The 23,953-nt window shown below is 37.8% G+C and overlaps 1 protein-coding gene across 2 annotated transcripts in view; it reads left to right on the forward strand.

Annotated features, from left to right (window-relative positions):
* Nucleotides 1-11,727: 11,727 nt before the first annotated feature.
* crybg1a (crystallin beta-gamma domain containing 1a) overlaps nt 11,728-23,953 on the forward strand; it is a 74,384-nt gene continuing 62,158 nt past the window's right edge. For both annotated transcript variants that reach the window (XM_088354997.1, XM_088354998.1), the window contains exon 1: nt 11,728-12,093. In XM_088354997.1, coding sequence (XP_088211123.1) covers nt 11,783-12,093 — 311 coding nt within the window. In that variant the 5' untranslated portion in view covers nt 11,728-11,782. The remainder of the gene's footprint in view (nt 12,094-23,953) is intronic.

Raw genomic sequence — 23,953 nt, forward strand, 5'->3', positions numbered from 1 at the left:
AGACTAGCCTGCTAAACCTCTCATCATTGCCTCTCGCAGGCAAGGGGCCAGAGACAATTACTCGATGCAGACTCATTTTTCTGGCGAGATTACAGGTCCTAGCAATATTTTTCTTTGTAATCTCAGATTGCCTCATTTTAGTATCATTAGAGCCGATGTGAATGACTATATTGGTGTAGCTAGCCCTGTCCTGGTGTCTAGATTTGCATGTCAGCTCCCTCAAATTAGCCTCAATGTCGGGTGCTCTGGCCCCAGAAATACACATAACCGTGGCTGGGGTGCTAAGCTTTGACTAGGGTGCGGGAGCCAGTAGACCGGGGTGGAGTGGGACTAAGACGTTTTCTATTGAGTGAGATCATTACACACGCACCAGATTTTGTTTTGTTGATTGGGGCGGCAGTGGCTGAGAAGGTAGAGCGCTTGTCTTGGGATCAAGAGATCGCAGTTCGAATCCCGGCTCCTCCGTGTTACATGTCGAAGTGTCCTTGGGTAAGACACTGAACCCCTAATGCCCCCAATAAGCACCTTATATGGCTTGCACGGCACATTGTAAAGCCCTTTGGGAAGTCTTCTTGACTTGAAAAGCGCTACATAAATGCAGATCATTTCATTGTTGATTGCCATGTTGGATTGGATGGAGCAGTGTTCTTTTTTGCTTGCTGTTAAGAATAACTATTCTTAAAGGCTGAACCACAATGTCCTGCTTATCTTCCCACGCATGAAGAAACTGCACACTCTGTCATATCCTTAACACTCTCGTCTGGATTCGAGGTATAGATATTATTCAGCCTAAGATTACCCCTTATTTGTCTTTTGCTATATTATTTTTAATTGTATCCTTGATTTATGCATGTAATTATTTATCTTTTTCATTAATTTTAGGTATTTGTTTCAAATGTATTCATTTTTTCGTTGTTGTATTGTTTCATCGTTTCATTCATTCATTTTAAAAGCCTGAATAAGAGGACTAAACAACGTACTGCCTGTGAGTCGCACTAGTGACATAGTGCATTACCTAGTTCCCCACCTTATAAACACAGAAATTCAAATACAGATTTGATTCGCTTTAGTTTGCTATTTTTGCTTACTTATCAATGATAAGTAAGGGAAAAAAGACCATCAACGGATTTTAATTTTCTGGCATTTCTCATACTGACCAGGAGATGGCCACCGCTTGCCGTCTAATACTTTTGAATTATTGTAATCACTGTAGAAGTATCTTAATACCAAGAAAATGTATGATGCCCTAAAGTTAATAACAACAAATGATTAAGGAAAAACAAACAATATTAAAGTAATGTTATCAAACTAAAAAAAAAAAAAAAGTCTATACCAAGTCTAAACCATAAAGTGCTGTAGCTTTGAAAAAGAAACTCAAATTTTGCAACAAAAACTTTGAAAGTGAGCCGTAATGATGATCTGATTGTGAAGTGTCACACATCTTTGGCTTCCTAAATTATCAAAGGGATGGGATTTTGCTAAGAATTGGCATTCTCTGGTCAGCGTTTTTTTTTCTCGGCAGCGGAAAGAAAAACTTTGCAGAGAGTAATCAATACAGCCCAGAAAATCATTGGCTGCTCCCTACCAAGTCTGGAGGACATTGCCAGCTTGCGCTGCTGAGACAGAGCCAACAACATGATAAGACTCTTCCCACCCTGGCCACCACCTCTTTGATCTTTTGCCTTCTGGAAGGTAGTACAGGTTCCTTAAAACAAGGACTTGCAGGTTCAGAGGCAGCTTCTTCCCCAGGGCCATAAACACCCTAAACAAGTTTGCAAAACTGTGAAAAATATGCATCTTGTCAGGTGCATTGGAAACGGGTACTCATCATGTTTATCAACTTATTTGGGATTTTTGGTTGACGCTAATTGGTATTGCACTACTATTAATTGCATCGTTGTTACGAGGCACTCTTTTTTTTATAACAACTTAGCCTGTTTCCAAGCACTATGATGTAAATATATTTGTGTATTTATCCTGCCATTCTTTTATCTTATTTTCCTCTTTTAGGTCTTTTTTATGTGTTTATCCTGGAGTTCCATGTCTTACCTAGTTGCAAACAATGTTTGCTGCGACATTAACAATGACCATAAAGACAATTTATTTCAATCTTTAATTCCCCAGTGGCATCCAGTTCAGTCGAATTTCCGCCATGTAATAGCAACATAAAATTTCCACTTTACAGAACTGTGGGCCTGGGGCCATATTGTTGAATTTTTAATCATATAAAGGAGTTCCATACATAACGTAGCTTTATTTTTTATTTTCTTGCAATTTAAGTATTGATGTATGAAGTAAGGTAAAAACTATATTTATATTTTCATTTAAATTCTAAACTAACCTCGTTCAAAACTATTTGGGTTTGTGTTTCAAAACATTAGAGGACAAAAAAAGTACTTCGCCATTGCAAGTACACTATGGTGCACAAAATAACAGAATATTCTATAATATAAAACAATTAAAAAAATCCAAGTTTTTGTCAAATACCTCAACAATATACAAAAATACACACATGTTTATGCTATACACCTGCAAATATATGATATTTTTTTTCTATAAAGTGCAAAAAAAGAGGCAACATCAGCGGAGAATGTGAGCACTGCATCGGATGTCATCAATGTACAATAGTCCATTGACTGCATTTATAATGCACTGTACTTTGAGTTAAACTTCTCTATCTGAAAAGTATTATTCAAAAAAATGGATTTGGTTTAAGATGACCTCATGCATCAAAATACGGTCTTGTAGCGCCCTCTGACGGACCAAAGTGCTACTACAAGTTATCTGCTCGATTAAGAGGAAATTCAATGGCACTCTGCACGAGCTAATTGACGCATAAACCGTGGACACAAACAAAACAGAAAAAACTTGGAAAAAAATATTTATGTGTTGGTGAATTAGTTTTTTTTTTAAAACGATAAGCGACACTTATAAACTTTAGTTATTTTGTGTCAGCTCAGTAGCCTAGGTGGTAGTGTGCCCGCTTTGAGACTGGGAGGTCGCTGGTTCGCGCCTCGGCCGAGACATACCTAATTGGTATAATGGCGGCGCCCTCTGTTGGCTGCGGCTGCATCGACTCGCTACAACGGGTCAGGTGTATCGACATTTCGTTCTGTGTACATTGTTACAAAGAATGACAATACAAAGGAAATTATTATTATTATTATTATTATTATGTGGACCTCTGAGGAGTTTCTCCATACCAGCTTCAAGAAATCAGTACTTTTGACAGTGGCTGATACCAGGGTTGGACCGCTCAATAAGTATGTTTCATGTAGGTTAAAGCAAAACTATTATTTGACTATTCATACATATTTCTTAAAATATATCAGCCATTTTTGTGGGTACAAGTAATTATTTGTATGTTCTAGTTGTATCTGTAACATCTGTTGACACCTGGTGATCCTGAAACAGGGAATTGCCTCATCTACCCCTTCTCAGGGTTACTTAATTTTCCTCATGCAGAGGTTTTTGAGTTTTGCTTTGTCCTCGTATAGGTTCCAGTTTAGGGGATTTTGTACCGGTGGTCTGTGAAAGACACGGCACTTTGCCCACCCATTGCATTGACACGCTCTGGGTGTAATGGTAAGGGCGGTCTTAAAAAAGACACGAAAAAGACAAAAAAAGGGATATAGAGAACAAAATACAAAAAAGCGAGAAAAATGAAGTAAAAAGCTAGGGGAAAGTGAACACAGAAGAAAAAAAGAAAGGAAAAAGGAAACAAAGAAATAATAAAGAAGAAAAAAAAACAGGGAGGGTTGTGGGTCAGTATTTTACAACAAATAATGTCATATTCTGCACAAAATAAATTAATACGTAAAATAGAAAACAATAATTAATAATAGTAAGCAAGAAACGTTGGGGGATAATATTAGTTGCGCCCCCCAAATACCCCCCATGGATTTGATATGCTCCCTATGAGACTCATGTCTGGCTCTGGTTTAGTGCCTTGCCCAATGGATGAAGTCGGCGTGACGTCACAAGTCACGTGATATTTATCCGCCATCTTTGTTTGGAGGAAAAAGCAATCGAACCGTAAAGATTAACCACAAGCAAGGTTTTTAGGGTTTAAAGCAATAAATCGTCAAGTTTATCAAGCGAAATGTCGTATGAGTATGAAGATGGGTTACTACCACAAGCAAAGCATCGCTATATGGCGAAATTACAGCTGGCTGGGATTGAAATGTGTCCGTACAAGCTTCCATCTGACAGATGGGTCAACGATCCAAAATCCTGGCCTGATGTCAACTATAAGGACGTGTATACTCGGTGTTCATTTTACCTCTGAAAAGTGATGGGTCCCGGGGACTCGCATGCTCAAAATTCTATGGGTCCCAGCAGAGATCTATGGGTCCCCAAAATTTTGTGTTATCGAGGTTGAAATTGTAAATCGGCGACAAATATAGAATATGAATCCATATATTCATTCAGTTTTAATCATCACAGTTTATTGGTAATACAAATCAGTTATCACTTCAAGATTTTTCAGTTCACAACAATATTGTACATTAAACAAAATAATATTGCTGAAATATTAATCTATATATTCATGCAGTTTTAATCATCACACTTAATTGGTAATACAAAGCAAGTTATTGCTTCAGATTTTTCAGCTCATATATTCTTCGTGGTTTGCTTTCCCGCCACAGTTATAATGCCTTCTCAAGGTCCAATCCATTATCATCCTCCTCATAGCTTAACCAGGAATATAATTTAGTCAATTTTGGCAGAAAAGTCCTTTTCTTGCTAGGAGTATTCTTTTGTTTATTTTCTTTCGTCAAATCGTTCGCTTCAACACACATGGTTTCCTAGCCTCTGCAATCTTCTGAAGAATTTCTCCGCCGTTTTTTCGTGCAGCAATTATTGCCGTTGTCATCACTTTCTGCATTATGTTTCGACTTATTACTGAGACCGAAGAAATTACCAATTTTGTGTTGATTTTCACCTTCCTTCGACGACAACCACCACAACAATGACGTCATCTCGAAGCAACGAGATCTCGTTGGCCGAGATTGGCGTGCAGACAAAAACTCGAACCGCGAGACCAAAACAACAATGGCTAATCTGCCTGACGAAAAGTTTGGAGTGCGGTAAATCTTAGGTAAAAGAAAAAGTAATCGGGTAATAATGACAATTTTGTGTCTAAAAAGTTGATTTTACACTGTGCGTGCAAACGAGAACACTGAGTATACGTATCAAATCAAAAGTCCTCGTAAGTATTAGTATATATTTGTTTCATTTAAATGTCATTTAATTTTAAGAAGGAAGTGGATTTACATGACAATTGCTTAATTAGGCTGGATCAGTGAACACCGCAGACCGGTCCAAGTACTTGCTTTCAGTCTTACCAGCTCAGTAGCCTAGATGGTAGTGTGCCCGCTTTGAGACTGGGAGGTCGCTGGTTCGCGCCTCGACCGAGACATACCTAATTGGTATAATGGCGGCGCCCTCTGGCTGCGGCTGCATCGACTCGCTACAACGTGTCAGGTGTATCGACATTTCGTTCTGTGTACATTGTTACAAAGAATGACAATACAAAGGAAATTATTATTATTATTATTTGACTTATTGGATGTCAGGTATTATTAAATCAATTTGTTGATGTGTGTTAGATAGGTATATATTTAATAGCTACCTTAACCCAAATAAAAGGGATGTTATGTGACCAATATAGATCATGTTTTTCATACAGAGCAATATGGATCATGAACTTGACACCACCCTAATGCAATTTTGTCTGCAAAAGGGAATTAGTAGACACTGCTTTACCCTCTGAACTAACCAGGCTGATCTAGTATGAGTTATTAACCCTTTCCCTTATAATCGCTCCTTTTAATGCCTTTGCAATCAGAGGAAACCCAGATCAGGCAGCTCCTGTAGAAGCTGCCAGATCAGGGTCCACTGTTTGATATGATCTTGTTGTCCGAACTTTTTTCTACATGATACCTCAGTATAAACTCTGTTATTGTGAACAAATACCTAAAAAATTAAATTATAAATTCATAGTAGATACAGTTTTACATGAATATTAAACAGGTGAAGGGTTAAGCGTATTTAACGTAAATTCCGGACTATAAGCCGCTACTTTTTTCTCAAACTTTCAACCCTGCGGCTTATTCAGTGATGCGGCCAATTTATGTAATTTTTCCAACGGCCGCCAGTGGCGCTCGAGTACAAAAGGTAAGATTTAGACCGGTGGAATATATGCGCCGAGGAAGACTGCAACTTCTTGCCTGTGCATTAATTAAATTAGCGTAAACATACCCTCATCATGCAAAATGCAAAAAGAAAGGCACATCAAAAAATCCACCATCACCAACGGGTTCCGAAAAGCCGGTCTGCTGCGTGACAGAGAGGAGGGCACAGAATCAGGAGTGGATGAGAGTTCAAGCAGGAGTGGATGAGAGTTCAAGCAACAATGACAGCGCGAGTGAGGCTGCGGGAGCTTGGGACAACGTCTATATGACAAAGTTTCTTTCCGACACTGAAGAAGACGACTTTGATGGGTCCAGTTCTAAGGAGGAAGAGGAGAACGATTTACCGTGATTTTTACAAGTACGGTATGTTTTTTTATCAGACCCGTTTAAAGTGTTGCAAGCGTGTTGCTAGCGTGTTTTCGAATAAGGGAGCATGGGACGACGTCTATACGACAAAGTTTCTTTCCGACACTGAGGATGGCTTCAGTTCGAAGGAGGAAGATGAGGACGGTTTACCATGATTTTTACAAGTACGGTATGTTTTTTTAACAGACCCGTTTACTGTGTTGTGAGCGTGTTGCTAGCGTGTTGCCACGTTAACTGCCCTGTCACAGGCACCGTTTGGGAGGAACCTTATATTAGTTATAAAGCTTTGAAAACTCTCTCGGTGTACCGTCTTTCTTTGTTTATATGTGTAACCATGTATAATATGTATTTGCAACTGTATATTTTTGCAATGTATTTATTTGTATTTATTTTGGACACTTATTCTGATATGTTTTGCACGGGCAAATTAAATAGAAGGGGCGTAACAAACGCGGGCTGACGGGAAGTGGGGACCGGTAAAGGTGAGTGTGCGTGGACACAGCGGACAATAGTGGATATATATTTTTCCCACCCTTACCTTTGGAAATATACACTTTTTTCTTTGGATTACTTTCAACGGGACCAGGACTCTGCAGGTCTGCATCAAACCTTAAGTACCGGTATCATTTTCCGTTCATTTTGCCGGCTGTGATTTTTGGACTATGTAATTTTATGAAGGACATTCAGTTTCAATCACGGGACTTAAAGTCGGGTTTGGGTTAATTTTGTGTTTGTGTTACATTTTTCAATGTGGGCGCATGCGGCCTATATACAGGTGCGGCTTGTGTAAGTACAAAATCGGTTTTCCTCTTAAAATGTGGTGAGTGCGGCTTATAATCAGGTGCGCTCTATAGTCCGGAATTTACGGTACTCATGCTTTGTCTGTATATTAGTTATTTCTATTTTTCAAGCCTGTATTTGCAAAAAGTGATGGAGAACTATTGATCCTTAGAGGCTCACACCTTATTCATTTCTGGAATGGTTCAGACAGTTTTTCACATCACTACGACGACAGTTCACTTCATGCTCAAAGCAGATGTTAAACCTTCATGGCATGTAACTGATGAACCCCACCACCCTTGGGTTTGTTTGAGCAGAGCTGGTTCTGTGATCAACACTCACTGTGACTGTAAAGCAGGTTTGGGGGAAACATTCTCATGTAGGTGGTCTTTTATTTAAAGTGGAGGCAGCTGTCTTTCTTGGTCTCACTGCAACAGGGAGATCTTGGGCCATTAACTGTTTTTTTGCTAAAAAAGTTACAAATGTACAAAGGTGGTCTGTTTTCTCATGAATACTATCGTTTGTACAATTTTCAATAGAAGCAAATTCTCAAAAGTTTTAAGTTTATCATTGTTCTTTACTTGAACTTTCAAACAAACCGTGCAGACTCAAATCTGAGGTCTTTATTTAAGAACCCTTTGATCAGGGTGTCCACCGTTCGCTTTTGCCTTTCAAAGGACACTAGTCACAAATGGGTTAATATGGGAAAACTGTTCCTTTAATTGTAAATTGTATCTGCCTTTATTTCAATAGAATGTTTTGATAGTGTCAAACAATATGGATCAAGATAAGATGCAAAGTATCATATCTCAATCCAAGTTGTGTAGAACATTCTGGTCATAGTTAAAGGGAAAAGGTCAATGTGCATACCTGTAATTAACTTCAGAGACACTTTACAAACTGATCGGATTTGGATCAGCTAGTTACTATAGGAGTTGTGTTTGAAATTACCAAACCAATGTCTTTCAGAAGAACCAGAGCTTTATGTATTCACAGATAACTACTTGTTCAGTCTTTCAAAGTGAATATTGTTGGGGAAATTGCAGGTTCGATAATCGAGAGAAAAGTCTTCTCGTATGTGGATAAGGAAAATGGACAGAAGCCAGCTTCGTAGGAGGGAGATACAACTTTATTGATGCGTCAATGAAGTTTCTCAGAGAGCTGGGAACATGACAATGTTTTTAAAGCTTCAATTGAGTACACCCCAAAAGGCGGTCCTGTATCACGTATCAAGTTAGGAATTTTGTTTTTCTCGATTGTCTCCCTACAAGGAGATAGTTCTTCCAAACAAACTGAGGTCAGTTTGTTCAGAGCGTCCCGTCCCTTGCACGCTATCTTCAAGGAAACTTAATTGTCTGCCAAGAATTTCCCGAAACGATGTCAACCCGACCTTTTCCCACAACTGTAAGCAAGTCTTTCTAAATTTCTACATGTATGCAAATCTATTCTACAAATGCAAGTGTATTTACCACAACAATATTCATAGCAACTGTGGAAATCCTTGCTTAAAATCAATGCAATAATATATGTGGGACTTACAAAGAATAAAGAAGAACTTAACATAACAGTATTTTGGTTCAGATGTTTGACTTGCTCCCAATTCTTGAGCACTGTCCTCTGAATCATCACTTGATGCAATCGAGTGATTATCCAGTTGCATCTCAACTTCATCCTGGAGTCTAGATGGTGTCTCTGATCTCGACCAGATGCTAATCTCTGATTCTGTTTGCTCTGAAAGGACCAGTCTCTTGCGCATTTTTGTTGGTCTCGTCACTGAAAGAAACAAAAATAAACTAAAAAGTATTGCAGACCCTTATTTTCCTCAAGATGTTGCTGATCGATATCAAGAGGTTAGAGCAAAAACCTTGTATGTACCTATGCATTGCACAGGAAGATACAAGGTTTTTGCTTTAACCCTTGATTTGAATCAAGGTTAGAGCAAAAAGCTTGTACCTAGTATCTTAATTAATTACCTGGTGCTAAACGGGCTCATTTAGCTGCTCCCTCGTACCTGTCTACTTTCATAGTAGACTTCGTGGAGCTTGGTTTGGCTTTGGTGCTTGACTGCGGGAAAATGGATGGTACAAAGTCTGGATGGCTCCTGTCTTTGCACTTTTGTCCTGTAAAATAAAAATTCAAACAATTGTAGCATGCATCCGACCCACAACAAAGCCTGCAATCTAACTATAAATTTAAAACCCATTCAACCATAATGGACTCTTCTTCTCTTTGAAAAATGTCCACTGTCACATGAAAATGGACCTTTGGACATATCTGTTATGTGTGTATGTAAATACTGTATATTTATTTATTCATTTAAGTAACATCATAGGCGCAGCCGCGAGCGGCAGCCTTTCCAGCAGCTCCGTGTTATTTCGCTCTTTTTGTGATTTATTGTTTTAAGTCTCATCTCATCTCATTAGCTGCACCGCTTATCCTCAGTAAGGTCACGGGGTGCTGGAGCCCATCCCAGCAATCGACGGGCAGGGGACACCCTGAACTGGTTGCCAGCCAATCGTTGGGCACACAGGGACAGACAACTCGCTCGCTCATTCACACCTAGGGACAATTTGGACCGGCCAATCCACCTGAAATGTATGTCTTTGGAATGTGGGAGGAAACCGGAGTGCCCGGAGGAAACCCACGCAAGCACGAGGAGAACATACAAACTCTGCACAGTAAGTCCGGTAGCTGGACCCACACAGGAGGTTCCCAAGACCCTAGAACTGTGCCGCACAGGCGCTAACCACTGCGCCGCTGTGTCTGCTTCTATCTTCTGTGTTTTTCGTCCCGTTTGACAACTACACTTTGGATTACTTTCTATCCTATCGTTATGGGTTTTAACACACAAAAATGCGTTTATTCGAGGAATCAACTCCATGCCCTGAAGGATTCTCGTGCCGGCGTGATGAGGGGGCCCTATCGTGGATGCAGAGCCGGAGGTAAGGCTGAGCGGGTCGCGGAGTAATAAGTCTTTGTTACCATCCGTAATCATGGTAAATGTGAACTCTACCAAATAAGACCGACGAACTGGCTATGCTGGAGAAAAACATCAAAGCGTACAGGGAGTGCAGTTTGCTGTGTTTTACGGAAACGTGGCTCCTGTCTAGCATCCCGGACACTAACGTGGAGCTATCTGGAGCTATCCGGAGCTACAGCGCTGTTAGATAGAGACACAAAAGCCTGTGGGAAGCGGAGAGGAGGTGGACTCGCTATCTATGTGAACACGAGGTGGTGTAATCCTGGCCACAAAGATTTCCATATGCTGCAGGGATTTCGAATTCTTGGACTAGCGTGTGACGTCATCCACTCCGCTGTTGCTAAACTACAACACAGCACCCCGAGGCCATGCTGTTAATCCTGGTAATAAACAACAAAAGGATACTGCTGGAAGTGTGAATTTCCCTACGGGGATGAATAAAGTATCTATCTATCTATTGTCTGAAAACTTTATTTTCATGGACTCAAATGGGTGTATGATGCCTCGAAATCTTGAGTGTTAGAGATTACCAAGAATCAGATTATTTATCTGACTTTAAAATTAAAATGGGTAAAATATGGATAAATCAAGTTGACCCGATCTCAATACAATCTTGACCTTATTTAATAATCACAACTGCAAATAAAAGTTCGGGTGTTTTGACGAGACTTCAATTTTACTGATTCATAATTTAGAGTCATAAACTTTATTTTCGGACTTTCAGGTTGCAGAATCGCCACTCATATTAAAAAAAAAACATCATGTCAACATATATTTTGAGGGGATACATATTATTCTAAATGATATGCAATCAAAATCTACAATAATGACTAACCAGTGATGAAGTGTGAATCACAAACGTAGGTGTAAGTGCTGCGAGGGGACCACAGTTTGTTGGGGACGATCGATCCATCAATTTTTTTGCACGCCTCGATTCATCGCAGACTTCCATTCCTCCCTCCTTTCCTTGTCAGATGGAAATATGAAATATTTCCGATCTGGACTCTTCCTCTTATTAGACGTACACCCGTTTACACAACAACTTTTTACCATTATTCTAATCAGACTCGATAACAAAGTTTTTCCCCCAAACAAAGATGGCGGCGCCGGTGGATTGTTTGGTCACGTGACCAAGTGCCTGGATTTCCGACTTCATCCATTGAATGGATCATGAAGAGTACTAGCGTGTTATATTGATATATTGAAATAAACTTACATTAAAAATAACCCGATGTACAGCAGTTGGCACTGGGACAAGAAAAAAAATAATTGCCTAAAATAAATGAGTAGGTACAGACTGGGTTTTATTTTGAAGATCACAGCCGGATGTGCTCTTCTTTTCAAGCCAACGAGCGATCACCTGGCAGGTAACCCGCCCCGCCGGTTCGCCCAGTCATTGACGCCTCCGACTGCTGCTCTCTTCGCTTCACTATTTTTAAAACATTTCCCCCAACTCGACATGAGTAAATCCAGCACTTTAAAAGTGAAGGATTTGTTTAAAGTGAAGTCCCCGGAAAAAGAGGGCAGGGGACCCAAACTGACGTTTTTAAACAAAGATGGAGCAGCCACGGCAAACCCTGGTCCTGGCACCCCCGGAGACGCCACCTCGCTTCCCGGTGACGGCGTACTTATTTCCCCGAAAGAAAAGAAGGGAAGGCGGGTGTTGTCATTGAAGTTGAAAAGAAAGAAATCCTCCAAACACAAGGAAGTCAGGGATGGAGTTGACAACGAATTTTTCCCTAATGAACTCGACAGCTTGAGAAGACACATGTAAGAGTGAAAATTCTTCTTAATTTTACGCCTGCAAATGTTATCTTGATTTTTTTTTTAGCCACATCCAAAATATATTATATAATACTGGGCATTTTGGCTTCGATCCTATACAAGTAATTAAGTATACGGTGGAATCGATTGATCGTTACCGATGCCGATATTTTTTGAATGGAAATATAATGATGATTGAATAATTGAACTCCTTCCCCTTTAGTTAGTTCATAATCACGAAAAAAGGAAATATTACTAAAACGTATTTATTTTTTTTAATTAAATAACTACTGTACGATGTAGGGCTGCAACAAAAGAGTATAAAGGTGGAGTGGGTTGTCTTTAAAAAGATGACAGTATAATGTGTTTCTCTATTAGTATGTGTTAAAAATGTCAATCTGAGTTCAAAGAGCCTTCATAATATGTTTTTCCATCGCACCCATTTGCTTTTGTTTCTTTTAGCACCGCTGTTCCGGCACTCACAACACACTAGGGAGCAGGTAGGGGGGTCAAATTAGTGTTTCGTAGAGAGTGGGTTCAGGCTCGTTCCTATTTTTTGTTTGTGTAGCCTGAAAATGGTAAAAGTAAGAAAAATCATATTTCAAACTCCAACTCATACCCCCAAAAAGATTCTAATTAGAACTTGAGGATTACACTGAGTAATGCTGTGATCATGACTATAAGCTAGAAGATGGCGGCAGAAAGGAGCGATATTTCAACTTGCTGAACCTTAATAATCGATGAATTGGTATATTATTTTTCAGTGAATCCGAGTTTTAAAAAGCACATTTTAAATTTCTTCCTCTATTCAAGTGTTGACATTTTGGACATATAAATATTTAGTGCACAAAACACCAGAATATTTTATAATATAAAACAATTAAAGAAAATCCAAGTCTTTGTCAAATAGCGAATCAAAAATATATACATGTGTATGCTATACACCTGCAAATATGTGAGACACTTTTTTTACATAAAGTGCAAAAAAAGAGAGACCACATCAAAGGGGCGGCAGTAGCTCAGGAGGTAGAGCGATCGTTTTAGGATTAAGGGATCCCAGTTCGAATCCCGGCTTGTCCGTGTTACATGTCGAAGTGTCCTTGGGTAAGACACTGAACCCCCCAATACCCCCAATAAGTAGGTTAGCGCCTTACATGGCTGCACAGATCACGGCCGCTATTGGGAAATGTGAAGCACAATGAAAAGCGCTTTGGGAAGTCATTGACTTGAAAAGCGCTATCTAAATGCAGATCATTTCATTTCAATGCTGGTACTTCTTCGAATTTCATCTCATTGTACATTGAATGTTTTATATGGCACTGAACTTTGAGTTAGATTTCAGTGTCTGATTTGGGATTTGGATCATGATGACTCGTGTATCAAAATACAGTCTCATAGCGCCAAAGCGCTAACTACAAGTTATTTTCCGGATCAAGAAGAAATTCAATGCACTCTGCACGTGCTGAGTCCCACATTAACTGTGGACACAAAAAATCGATGATGAAATATATTGTCAATGCTTTTAATAATCAGTTTTAATAGACGTTATTGATTCATTGTTGCAGCCCTTGTACAATGCAAACTTTAACAGTTTTAAAAGCCGGTCTGCTGCTAAAAAAGCAGCAAAGTTTTTAAAACACATACTGTACAACAATGCTGGCATGACAACTATAATACGTTCTATTGCACAATATTTTGAAATGTAGTCATAAATAAATGATTTATGATGCAAACAATACAATGTAAAAAACGTTTAACACTATAGAAGTTAAAATATTTTTACTGAGCAACTGATTCATAACAAAAGTTAAGAGTCAAACCAAAAAAAGGAGCAAACGAGCATACAAACACTCTATAATGATGTCCACAATACAACTAAAATACCTTCCATTGCACAATATTTTGACAATAAAGTCAGCAGAGCAAATAAAGTGTGAACACAATTGGATCAAATTTGAAGATTATCATGTTCTTTTGGGTTCAAGAGGTCGCAGGTTTGATTCCCGTCTCCTCCGTGTTATATGTTGTCCTTGGGCAAGACACTGAATCCCTAATGCCCCTGATAGCAGGTAGTTGCCTTGCATGGCTGATGCTGCTATTGTTTAGTTAGTGAGTGAAAGGGAAAGGTGTGAAGCACATTGTAAAGCGCTTTGGGAGGTCTTTATTGACTTGAAAAGCGCTATATAAATGCAGACCATTAAATTTTATTGTGCACACTATGTTTACACATGAAACACAATCCGTCTCCAGAGAAGAAAAAAACAACATGTGCTTGTTTAAAACCAGAAGTGATGAACTTTTACCAAAACATAAATCTAATGTGACCATTAGAGCGTTTCTTTCACGCACAAAGACTTGCTCTTACTTCAAAATAAAGCAGCCTTAGACTCTTTGTTTTTTTTTTTTGTAGTTTTCAAAATCTTCAGCCAGTAGTAACCAAATTGAATGATCATTGACACATTGGTTAGCCAATGAAAATTCCCAACATAATTGTATTCCCTTTCAAGGGGGTGTATTCAAATCAGAGCCCCCCAAAAACTGCAAGGCAATTCATTTTTATTCACCATTATTATGTGCATGTGTTCACAATCATTGATTGACTTCTGGTATGAGATGTCAAACATCTATAACTCTTTCATAATGTCTAAAAAATGGCCAGAAAATACACATTTGCAAAAGTTTTAGAGTTGTAAATTGGTCGTCTCCAAATGGCCAATTTTGGAACCGCCTAAACCTACCCTTGGAAAAATGTGTTAAATACATTGTTTAGTTTTTCAGATTGTGATCGAGTTTGACAAGGTACCAGGTAAGGCCGCAAGCTATTGTCTTACCTGTTTTCCAGCTAATAGGTCCATGCTACAGTCATCTGCAGGCATTTAATTGGAAAAATAAACTTCAGGCGAGAATAAAAGCCTTCTATTTCTGTGTGTTCCAACTCAGATTAATCAATGTTATTAGCACTTGTAGTGATTATTTCAATTTGGGACAAAACTCCTACCTTTAAAAAGAGACCAAAACCATCCATGTTCTCCAAATGGTTCAAGAACAGCATTCAATTTACTTTGGGTATGTCTTGGATTGGGATTTTAAGCGAATTTTACAGGAATGGCAACGGGTTCAATCGGAAAAAGGAGTAGATTTTTTTATTTTTAAATGGAGTTTTTAAGGGGCAAAAAGCAGTAGTCTCACGCGTAAGGAGCTATAGTTGGCAGGTATGCAATCTTACAATCCACTAACAACATTATTATAGTGATAGTTAAAAAGGGTAATACAGTTTCTATCTAAGGAAAATAGTATGGATCCAAACAAAGCACTTGCTCAGTATCAATTATATCAATATTTGAATTGATCAGCACACCCTTAGTTTATTCTCACATCACAATTATGGCAACTCCAAATTCAATATGTTGCCTTAATATTGTCTGGGTTAAAAAATTGAATTAAAAAGAAGTTATAATTGTATGGCAAAACATAACATGCATAGCGCTATTTTGCTTTTAAATGACTGACACTGACTCAGATTGATTGTCAATGATGCTAATAACCATTATTCCGAGTCGATGTTCTCCTGGAAGGGAAAGGGGATTAAAAAAACTGTAAATATTTGCCAAAGTCTATATTAATTTAGATTTAGCTGCTTTCTGCCACCCTAACACTACAGTAGAGGTGCTCATATTCACGGTTCAGCTGTTTTCTCAAGGTAAGTCCTGAATTGTTGTTATCTCAAATTTTTGATGATCATTAATAATAATTATAATTATAATAATTTACTTTTATTGTCATTCTTTGTAACCATGCACACGGAACGAAATGTCGATACACCTCACCCGTACAGTTAAACTGTAGCAAGCCGATGCAGCCGCAGCCAAACAGGGCACCGCCATTTTAGACCCAAATGCTGTGTTGGGAGTCAATAGGTGACCAAACCCCCCAGTTCCAACCCTAAACGCCGAGCGCCAAGCAGGGAGGCAATGAGTACCAATGTTGTAAGTCTTAGGTATGACTCGGCCGAGGCTTGAACCAGCGACCTCCTAGTCTCGAGCGGGCGCCCTACCATCTAGGCTACCGAGCTGGTAAAATCAAGAGAAAATTGCTAAATATCCAAGATACAGCAAAAGTTGGTAATGCAATGAATGATGCCAAACCCAACATTTATTTACATACTACTTAATAATACAGAGACAGGGAAAGTTGTATATTTAAATTGGGAAATGTAATATTTAAAGTCTTATAAGTGTTAATTGAATATATGATGTACAGAAATGTCCTGCCTGAAAGAGGACTGAATAAGCGTATTTAGAGCTCCCTAATTCTAACCGCCCGACCACCAGTGATATAACTAACAATTGAAAAGACAGTTGATTTGATCTCATTATCAAAATACTTTTAGTCAAGAATGTTAATTTTGGTGTGAATTCCATATGTTAATATGACAATAAATAATATTCCTCTATTCCAAGCATTGTGTAAGTGACAAATTTATTGTCATATGTAAAATGCACGACGAAATTAACATTTGTCTCTGGTACCGTGACTAAAGATACCATGATAATGAAATTAAGCAAAATCCTTTGCATATCCTTTTATAACATCCGCACTCTCAACAGTGTAAACTGGGTTCGAATCCCGTCACAACCATTGATTTGGGTGCGCGTGTTATACACAAATACGGTAACTACAAGCCATGTTAATTCTAATTAAACCTGAATTGCGTTCTTTCCAGAAAAACAAAAAGATGGGAGGGGAGACTACCTTGTCTTTAAAAAAGGAAAGAAGCTGAAAAAATGAAGGAAAAAGTGTCTTTCATTGTTTGTATCCATCTAATTTACGAAAGTCATATACAGCAAAGTCAAGTATCAGCTTATAGATTCATACTGTAATAATAATAATATTAGAAATTTAAGATGAGAAAACGGCGTTTTAATAATTTGCCATTCAGACATATCTACAGTGGTAAGACTCCCCCCCCCCCAATTTTCTCTCAATCGTTCACGTTTTAAACAATTTTGCCAGGGTTCTAGAATTGCACCATTCCGAACGTTAGCCTTCAAATTCTTTTTTTTGTCAACTAGACCCCAGTCAAACAAGGTTCTGTTTCAATTTCTGCAATAGTTCACATTGTCTAACGAACAAGTTAAAGCAGGAATATTTTTATATGCCGTGTAAATAAGATCTAGAAACCCCTAATTGGATTAAATTCAGCAATACTGACTTTTCGCTTGTACGAAAAATTGGTGTAGTTTACAGTATTTGGTTGTCACTTCATTGATATGCCTTCGAGTTCAAGTTTTAGGTTCCAATCCGTTTGTATTTGGTGATCAGGGTTTGAATGTTTTCCTCTTGCTCGTGTCATTTTTATTGACGGTTTCTTACACATTCCAAAAGTTTGAAATGGACAGTCCGTGTTGCACGTGTCTTGTCTTAAACAAAAAACACACACAAAAAAACAACAACAATTGACTGGGTCTGATGCAAGTTTATAGCCCAGATAAATTGCTTAGTGGATGTCATTGAGCCGGCTTCTGTTGTCACAAGATTAACCTGCAATAACATGTGTTAGTTTGATTTTGAAAAAAGCAGCAGTACAAAAAGAAACCCGTCATACAGGTATGACTCCTCAATCATAAACGGCACCTTTGTTGAACGTCCGCATAATGACAAACAGCAGAGAGCAATCGTAGGCACACGTCATCGATAAGATTAGAGCTGCAGCTTGTCTACTACCAAACAGTGGGAATGGAATTTTAATTGCACGTCATTACAATTACAGTATTTCACTTTTCTCTTAATTTTGGTTTGACTTGTACCTTCGTACTGGAAAAAAATATTTGTCTCTAAATTAGCCTATGTCCAGTGACACTTTCTCTATTTATATTGAGGACGAGTAACAATACTTATCTCGCTACAGTCTCATCCTCCATATTTTATGTTTCAAGGCAGCTTATTCATACAATACAAAAGCATTTTTTATACAGTAGAGCAATGTATAGAGAGCCGTGAAAAAGAATGTGCCATCTTCCTGATTGTGTTTTTTGCATAGTTATCACTCACAAAGGTTTCAGATCATCAAACAAATTTTAATATCACACATAGAAAACGCAAAGAAATACAAAATGTAGTTTTGAAATGTTCATTCCATCTTTTAAGGCACAAAAAAAAATTCTATCTGGCCCTATAATTATATATAATACCGAATAATATATATAATTACCCACCTGAACCTAACAGCGAGTTGGGCCACATTTTGCAACAATAACAAAAATCAAACGTTTACAAAAATCTTTCACACTGCTGTTTAGGAATTTTGGCCCACTCGTCTTTGCGAAAATATTTTAAACATGCCACATTGGAGGGTTTTCTAACATGAACTGCCTGTTTAAGGTCACACCACAGCATCTCAATTAGATTTAAATCAGAACTTTGACTTAAGCACTCCAGAACTTTCATTCAGAAGTGGACTTGCTGGTGTGTTTTGGATGATTGTCTTCTAAATGATCCATGAGTGCTTCAGTTTGAGGTGACGATGGTAGGATGTTATCCTTCAGAAACTTTGATAAACACCAGAATTCATGATTCTGTCAACCACAGCAAGTTGTCCTGATTCTGAATCTTATTGAATGGAATCAAAATTACAAAACTGCATTTTGTATTTCCTCTGTTTTTTTCTGTTTGATCTAAAGTTGGTTTGATGATCTGAAAAATTTGTGATGGATAAATGTGCAAAACCACAGAAATTAGAATGGATAGATAGATAGATAGATAGATAGATGGATAGATAGATACTTTATTAATCCCCGCAGGGAAATTCACAAAAAAATTGCAGCGTACAGTCTTTATAGGAACAACATTGTCCATGCAGAAATTAATGTAGTCAGTGGTACAGTTTGCCATCTCCTCAATGTCCCCACTGCTGGACCCTAGCAGGACATTCCAGTCTGTACGTCCAAAGCAGTCTCTCAGAGCCTGCTCTGCCTCAGTGGACCATTTTCTGAAAGAGCGTGTGGTTGTTGGTAGCCTCCTCACTTTTGGTATTTTAGCTTTTGGGAGCAAATTATTATTTTTTTGTTAGTGTTAAAGGGCCCAAAATCTTTCTTTAATCTGAAAATTAGTTGATCAACATAAAAATAGCGACCTAATAATAATAATGATTTGAAAAAATGGTAACTAAATAATATTACAATAATAACATTAGAATTGTTTTGCTCAAATAGAATCTAGCATTTCATGTTCGTAGAGCAAATGTGAAAGACACTCTGGCACAAAGATAAAATCTACTGTACAGTATATCTTATCTCTAATTCCAAGCAGCAATAAAGCTCAAACTGTGGTCACAATCCACGAAAATAAACAAGTACCGTATTTATTCATGTGTAACGCACATTTTCTTTTACGTTTGGGTGCGTGCTATAATCTATATTTTTCGGTTGTGCAATGATTGATTAGTCTAAAAATAAAGTTGGCCTTATTTGCAAAAATTTAATGTAATGGGAATTAAACTTTGGTCGCGTCGGTGAGAGTCCTAACCACAATGCCACCAGTGATGTCATAGATGACATTAAAAAATGCATTAGTGTAACTGCGGTGTACCTGTCCCACCAAGGATCCACATTCAGGCTGAACTGAATGATGAGGCTTTTATTTCAGTTACGTTAGCAGCGCGCTGGAGACTGCAATGAGCGACACAACATACACACAGCATGTGGTTAACACCTCTGCTGGTTCTCAACATTGTTAGCAGCGCACTGGAGACTGCTCAAAGCATATCAAACAAATAGTTTTCTTTACAGTTGACATACAATACAGTTCAGAAAATCAACCATCACAATAATTTTTACATACATTTTAACAAGATACTTTTAACAAGTGATCGTATAGTGGTTTTAACTTTTACAATGAATTCAACTTGACTTATTTTTTAATCTGAATTTCAACTGACATCATCCATTTTATATATTTGTGAAAACAGAAATAATTACCATATCGAGTGTAAAAACGGGAACAATTTACCTGCAATGAGCGATACAATATACACACACCATGTGGTTAGCACCTCCCCGGTTTACAACATCTATGAGGGAAATTAGCATATCAGTCCAGTACAACGTACGGCAAAACTAACATAAATGGTGACAGAAACAAAACAAAAATAAATCCAAACAGCTTGACAACATCGATTACATTACTGTGTATGTTGCAAGATTTGTCAGTTGAGGTTTTAATGTTGTTCATAAACTTTTTATGTGGCTTACAATTGGAGACTGCTAACAATATCCGCCTTTTGGTCATAAAATCAGAGGCTAAACTAAGCCTTACCCTATACCAGCAGGTGGCACTGTTGGACTTGTCATTGCAGGACACTTATACACAAACTATACAAACATAGTTCAGCAGAAATTTCAACAAAACAAAAGTTAATATTACACCCGTTACATTAGGTTTTATCTCATTATGACACTTTTCTTAGTCACGGCACCACAGATGAATGTTATTGAATGGAGAAAACGTTTATCCTAAAAGACATAAACAAATTCAAAAAGCACAACAGGGAAAACATATTTTTGGTTTGCGTGATGATGAATCGGACTTTGACGGACAGTTAGCGTAGTTTATGTGGTCAATAAATGATTTTGATCACGGACGCATGTATTCAACATTATTTGTCATTTCCAATGATTAGGACAGAATAGAAAAATAAAATTGAATTTATTGTCATTGTCAAGTCAGGTCAAATTTATTTGTATAGCCTTTAATCACAAAATGTTTCGAAAGACTGCAAAGGCACTATAAACAATAGATTAATACGGTAGAGTAAACTTGTGTTTTTTTTTTAACTTTTTATTTCTCACACAATTTGACAGAGGGTTGGTTCACCCATCATACAGCAACACGAACAAAAATATGTACAATTGACATTCCTATGAATAACAAATAAAAACAACAACAAAACATGATAGTAATAAAATAAAAGATGAGGTGTTTAGACATCAAGTAAAAATTGTGTGATAAGCTTCCATCTTTTTCATCTAGTTTTCAGTTTCAGTCTTGCAGTGATTTTTTCCATAATGTACATTTGCTTTAATTTGTCTCTCTATTGTTTTATGTCAGGAGGTTGTGGTTTCAGCCAGGAAACTGATCATTTTTTGCTACCAGAAGCATAACCCTTAGTACATATTTATGTTGACCAGTCAATAATTCTTCATGCAAAATTTCTAATACATAGGTCAATGGGTCCAACCGCAACTCCCAACCAATAAATAATTTTACATAATTTTTTCTCTTTCTCAATACTTCTCCAGACATTTAATATAACAGGGCAATTCCAGAAAATATGTGTGAAATTTTTGACCCTCCCACAGTTACGCCAACATAAATTGGATGTATTCTTAAATTTTGAAGTGATAGAGCGTGTGTAGAAGTAACCCATTTTTTTGCTATTTTTGTAGCCCTACCTTGATATATATTTTTTGTATTGTTGACCATGTTTTAATAGTTCCCTTAATCCATTCATTCTGGAGTTTTATCTTCTTCCACATCGCTACTGATATGAATGGTAAGGATTCCAAGGCACATTAGGACAAGACTGCTGCTCCATGTCCACCCATATAGTATTTTTGTCTCTAGTAATCCACAGAATAAAAGCTCTAATTTGAGCTGCCCAATAATACATTTTAATATTGGGTAGGTCTAGTTCCCCTTTTTCTTTGCAAGCTAAAAAGGTTTTGTATTTAATTCTAGGTGTCTTATTTTGCCAAAGGAATTCGTTTTTAACTGACTTGTAACCAGCAAGTTTCGAGAAACCTGCTTTAGTCTGTCACCTTGTACGTCAGTCTGCTTGACTGGCACTGCTTGAATACTCCTTTTGCTCTGCAGCAAATTCACTTTCTATTTTATTTTCTTGACTAATGGGTGTGTGTTTCTTGTAAACAATTATGGTACGCAATGGATTGTTTATTAACAAAGCTTTGAAGCCTAGTTAGGTAGAAAAGGGCAAAATCAATGTTGTGTCATACATCCCTATTGTTAGCAGTCAAACTGTAGAGTAATCATATTAAAATCTCATCTCTGTACTTTATTTAAATTGGCAGTCTTCAACCATTTGCTTCCTGAAAATTTGAGAATTGACGTTTTATAATTGGCAATTTCTATAATCTTTAAAAGAAATATCATTAAATCATTTTTATCCTTTCCCTTTCTGCAATGATTTCCATAGACCAGGAGACATAAAAGGGGTCAGTGGTAGTTGTGTAATTCTCTGCTTTAATTGATTTGTCAACCGGATCATTGGCTGGCCTCTTTCTGGGTCAGGTGGGTTTGTTTTGGGATTTCCTTAGGCCCGGTGGAGTGAGAAAGCTTACAAAATTAAATCCAGGTCAGCATATCATCCTCGACAATTTGTTCAAATTTTAATGTTGCCCAGAACAGCTTTGAATCAGAAGCGTCAACTATTGGTGGTGGTGTCCGATGAATGCTTTTTCACTGTACAGGTTGTGTATCATTTCATCCAACTACTTACTTGTTCTAGTAAGGTCTTTATTTTATCTAGTATGTTATTCCCACCAGTCGATACCACAAGGAAATCATTTTTACACATTAAAACTACTGTGTCAAGACCTCCCAAAATGCTTTAAACTTACTCATTCTCACACACACACACACACACACACACACACACACACATATACATAGTGATAGCAGCTTCAGCCATGCAATAAGTAGCTTGCATTGAGGATTTAGTGACACTTCGACTAATAACACGGGGAAGCCGGGAACCGTACCTGCAATCTTTTGATCCCAAGATGAGCACCTGAGCGACTGCCATCCAGGATTGTGATGGCTCAACCTGCTGCTGGTCATGAATCTAACACCCACATATTGCCAAGACATGATAATCATTATGCATTTATGATCATATTGCTGAATATTTAACATTATTCACCCAAGCTCTGTGAGTTGTACAGATTATCTTAAGGTTTGAATGATGAGTTGGAGGACTGATGCTTTAATTGATGCATAGTCAAACATCAGGTCTAGATGTTCGAAGATGTTGTAGATTTTTTAGGAAGAGCGTAGTGAACTATACAGCAGTGTCACACATAAGCAATGTTTGTTTTCCTTTGAGGCAGCTGAGCAGGAATTTGTTACATCATAAAGGTATACAGGGGGTCGCTGTTCTTGGAAATCTGCTGGATCATTGACTCTTTTTGGAGTTGAAGACTAAGAGGGAACCTTTTCCTGGTTTGCGTGTTTAAAAAACATTGTCGAATTTTGAGCTAGGTTATTAAAACATCCAAATAGTATTTCCATGATAGACAATTTTACAAGATTCATAAGTATTCGAATATTCTAGGTAAAAATACAATAGGCACCAATCTTGAACTTTTTGCTCTTCAAAAGTGTAATATAGGCATATAACCACGCTGCAGGACATATGATTTTCCTGAATTAAAAGGTGTGTACATAATCTTGTCTAGCACAACAAAGCTCCTTGGGTCTGTCAAATGAGCAGTGTTTTTACAGTTATCCAGCAGGGATCAGGCTGGAGAATATTTCGTAGAAGAACAAAGCTTGGCTTTGAGGATACCATATTCAATGATTGAGAAAACAAAAGCTTTGCAGGGAATAGGCTACCTCATCAAATGTTATTCTAAATTCCTTGTTTGTTTCAACCAAACAACTTTGGCACAAAACAATGTATCTCATAAAATGAATGGATATAAATTATATTGAATTAAGGAAACTTTCAGCAGTTTATCTAAGTCTGCACCAAAAATGGGAGTTGGGTAAATATTGATCTCTGCAGATTTTACTGATTATTTAGCAGCTTATCGATAACAATGATCATGGCCTTTTTTAATTCATTACTTTT

Source organism: Urocampus carinirostris, chromosome 15 (assembly GCF_059441175.1).
Source record: "Urocampus carinirostris isolate Australia breed hairy pipefish chromosome 15, RoL_Ucar_1.0, whole genome shotgun sequence".
NCBI classification, from domain to species: domain Eukaryota; kingdom Metazoa; phylum Chordata; class Actinopteri; order Syngnathiformes; family Syngnathidae; genus Urocampus; species Urocampus carinirostris.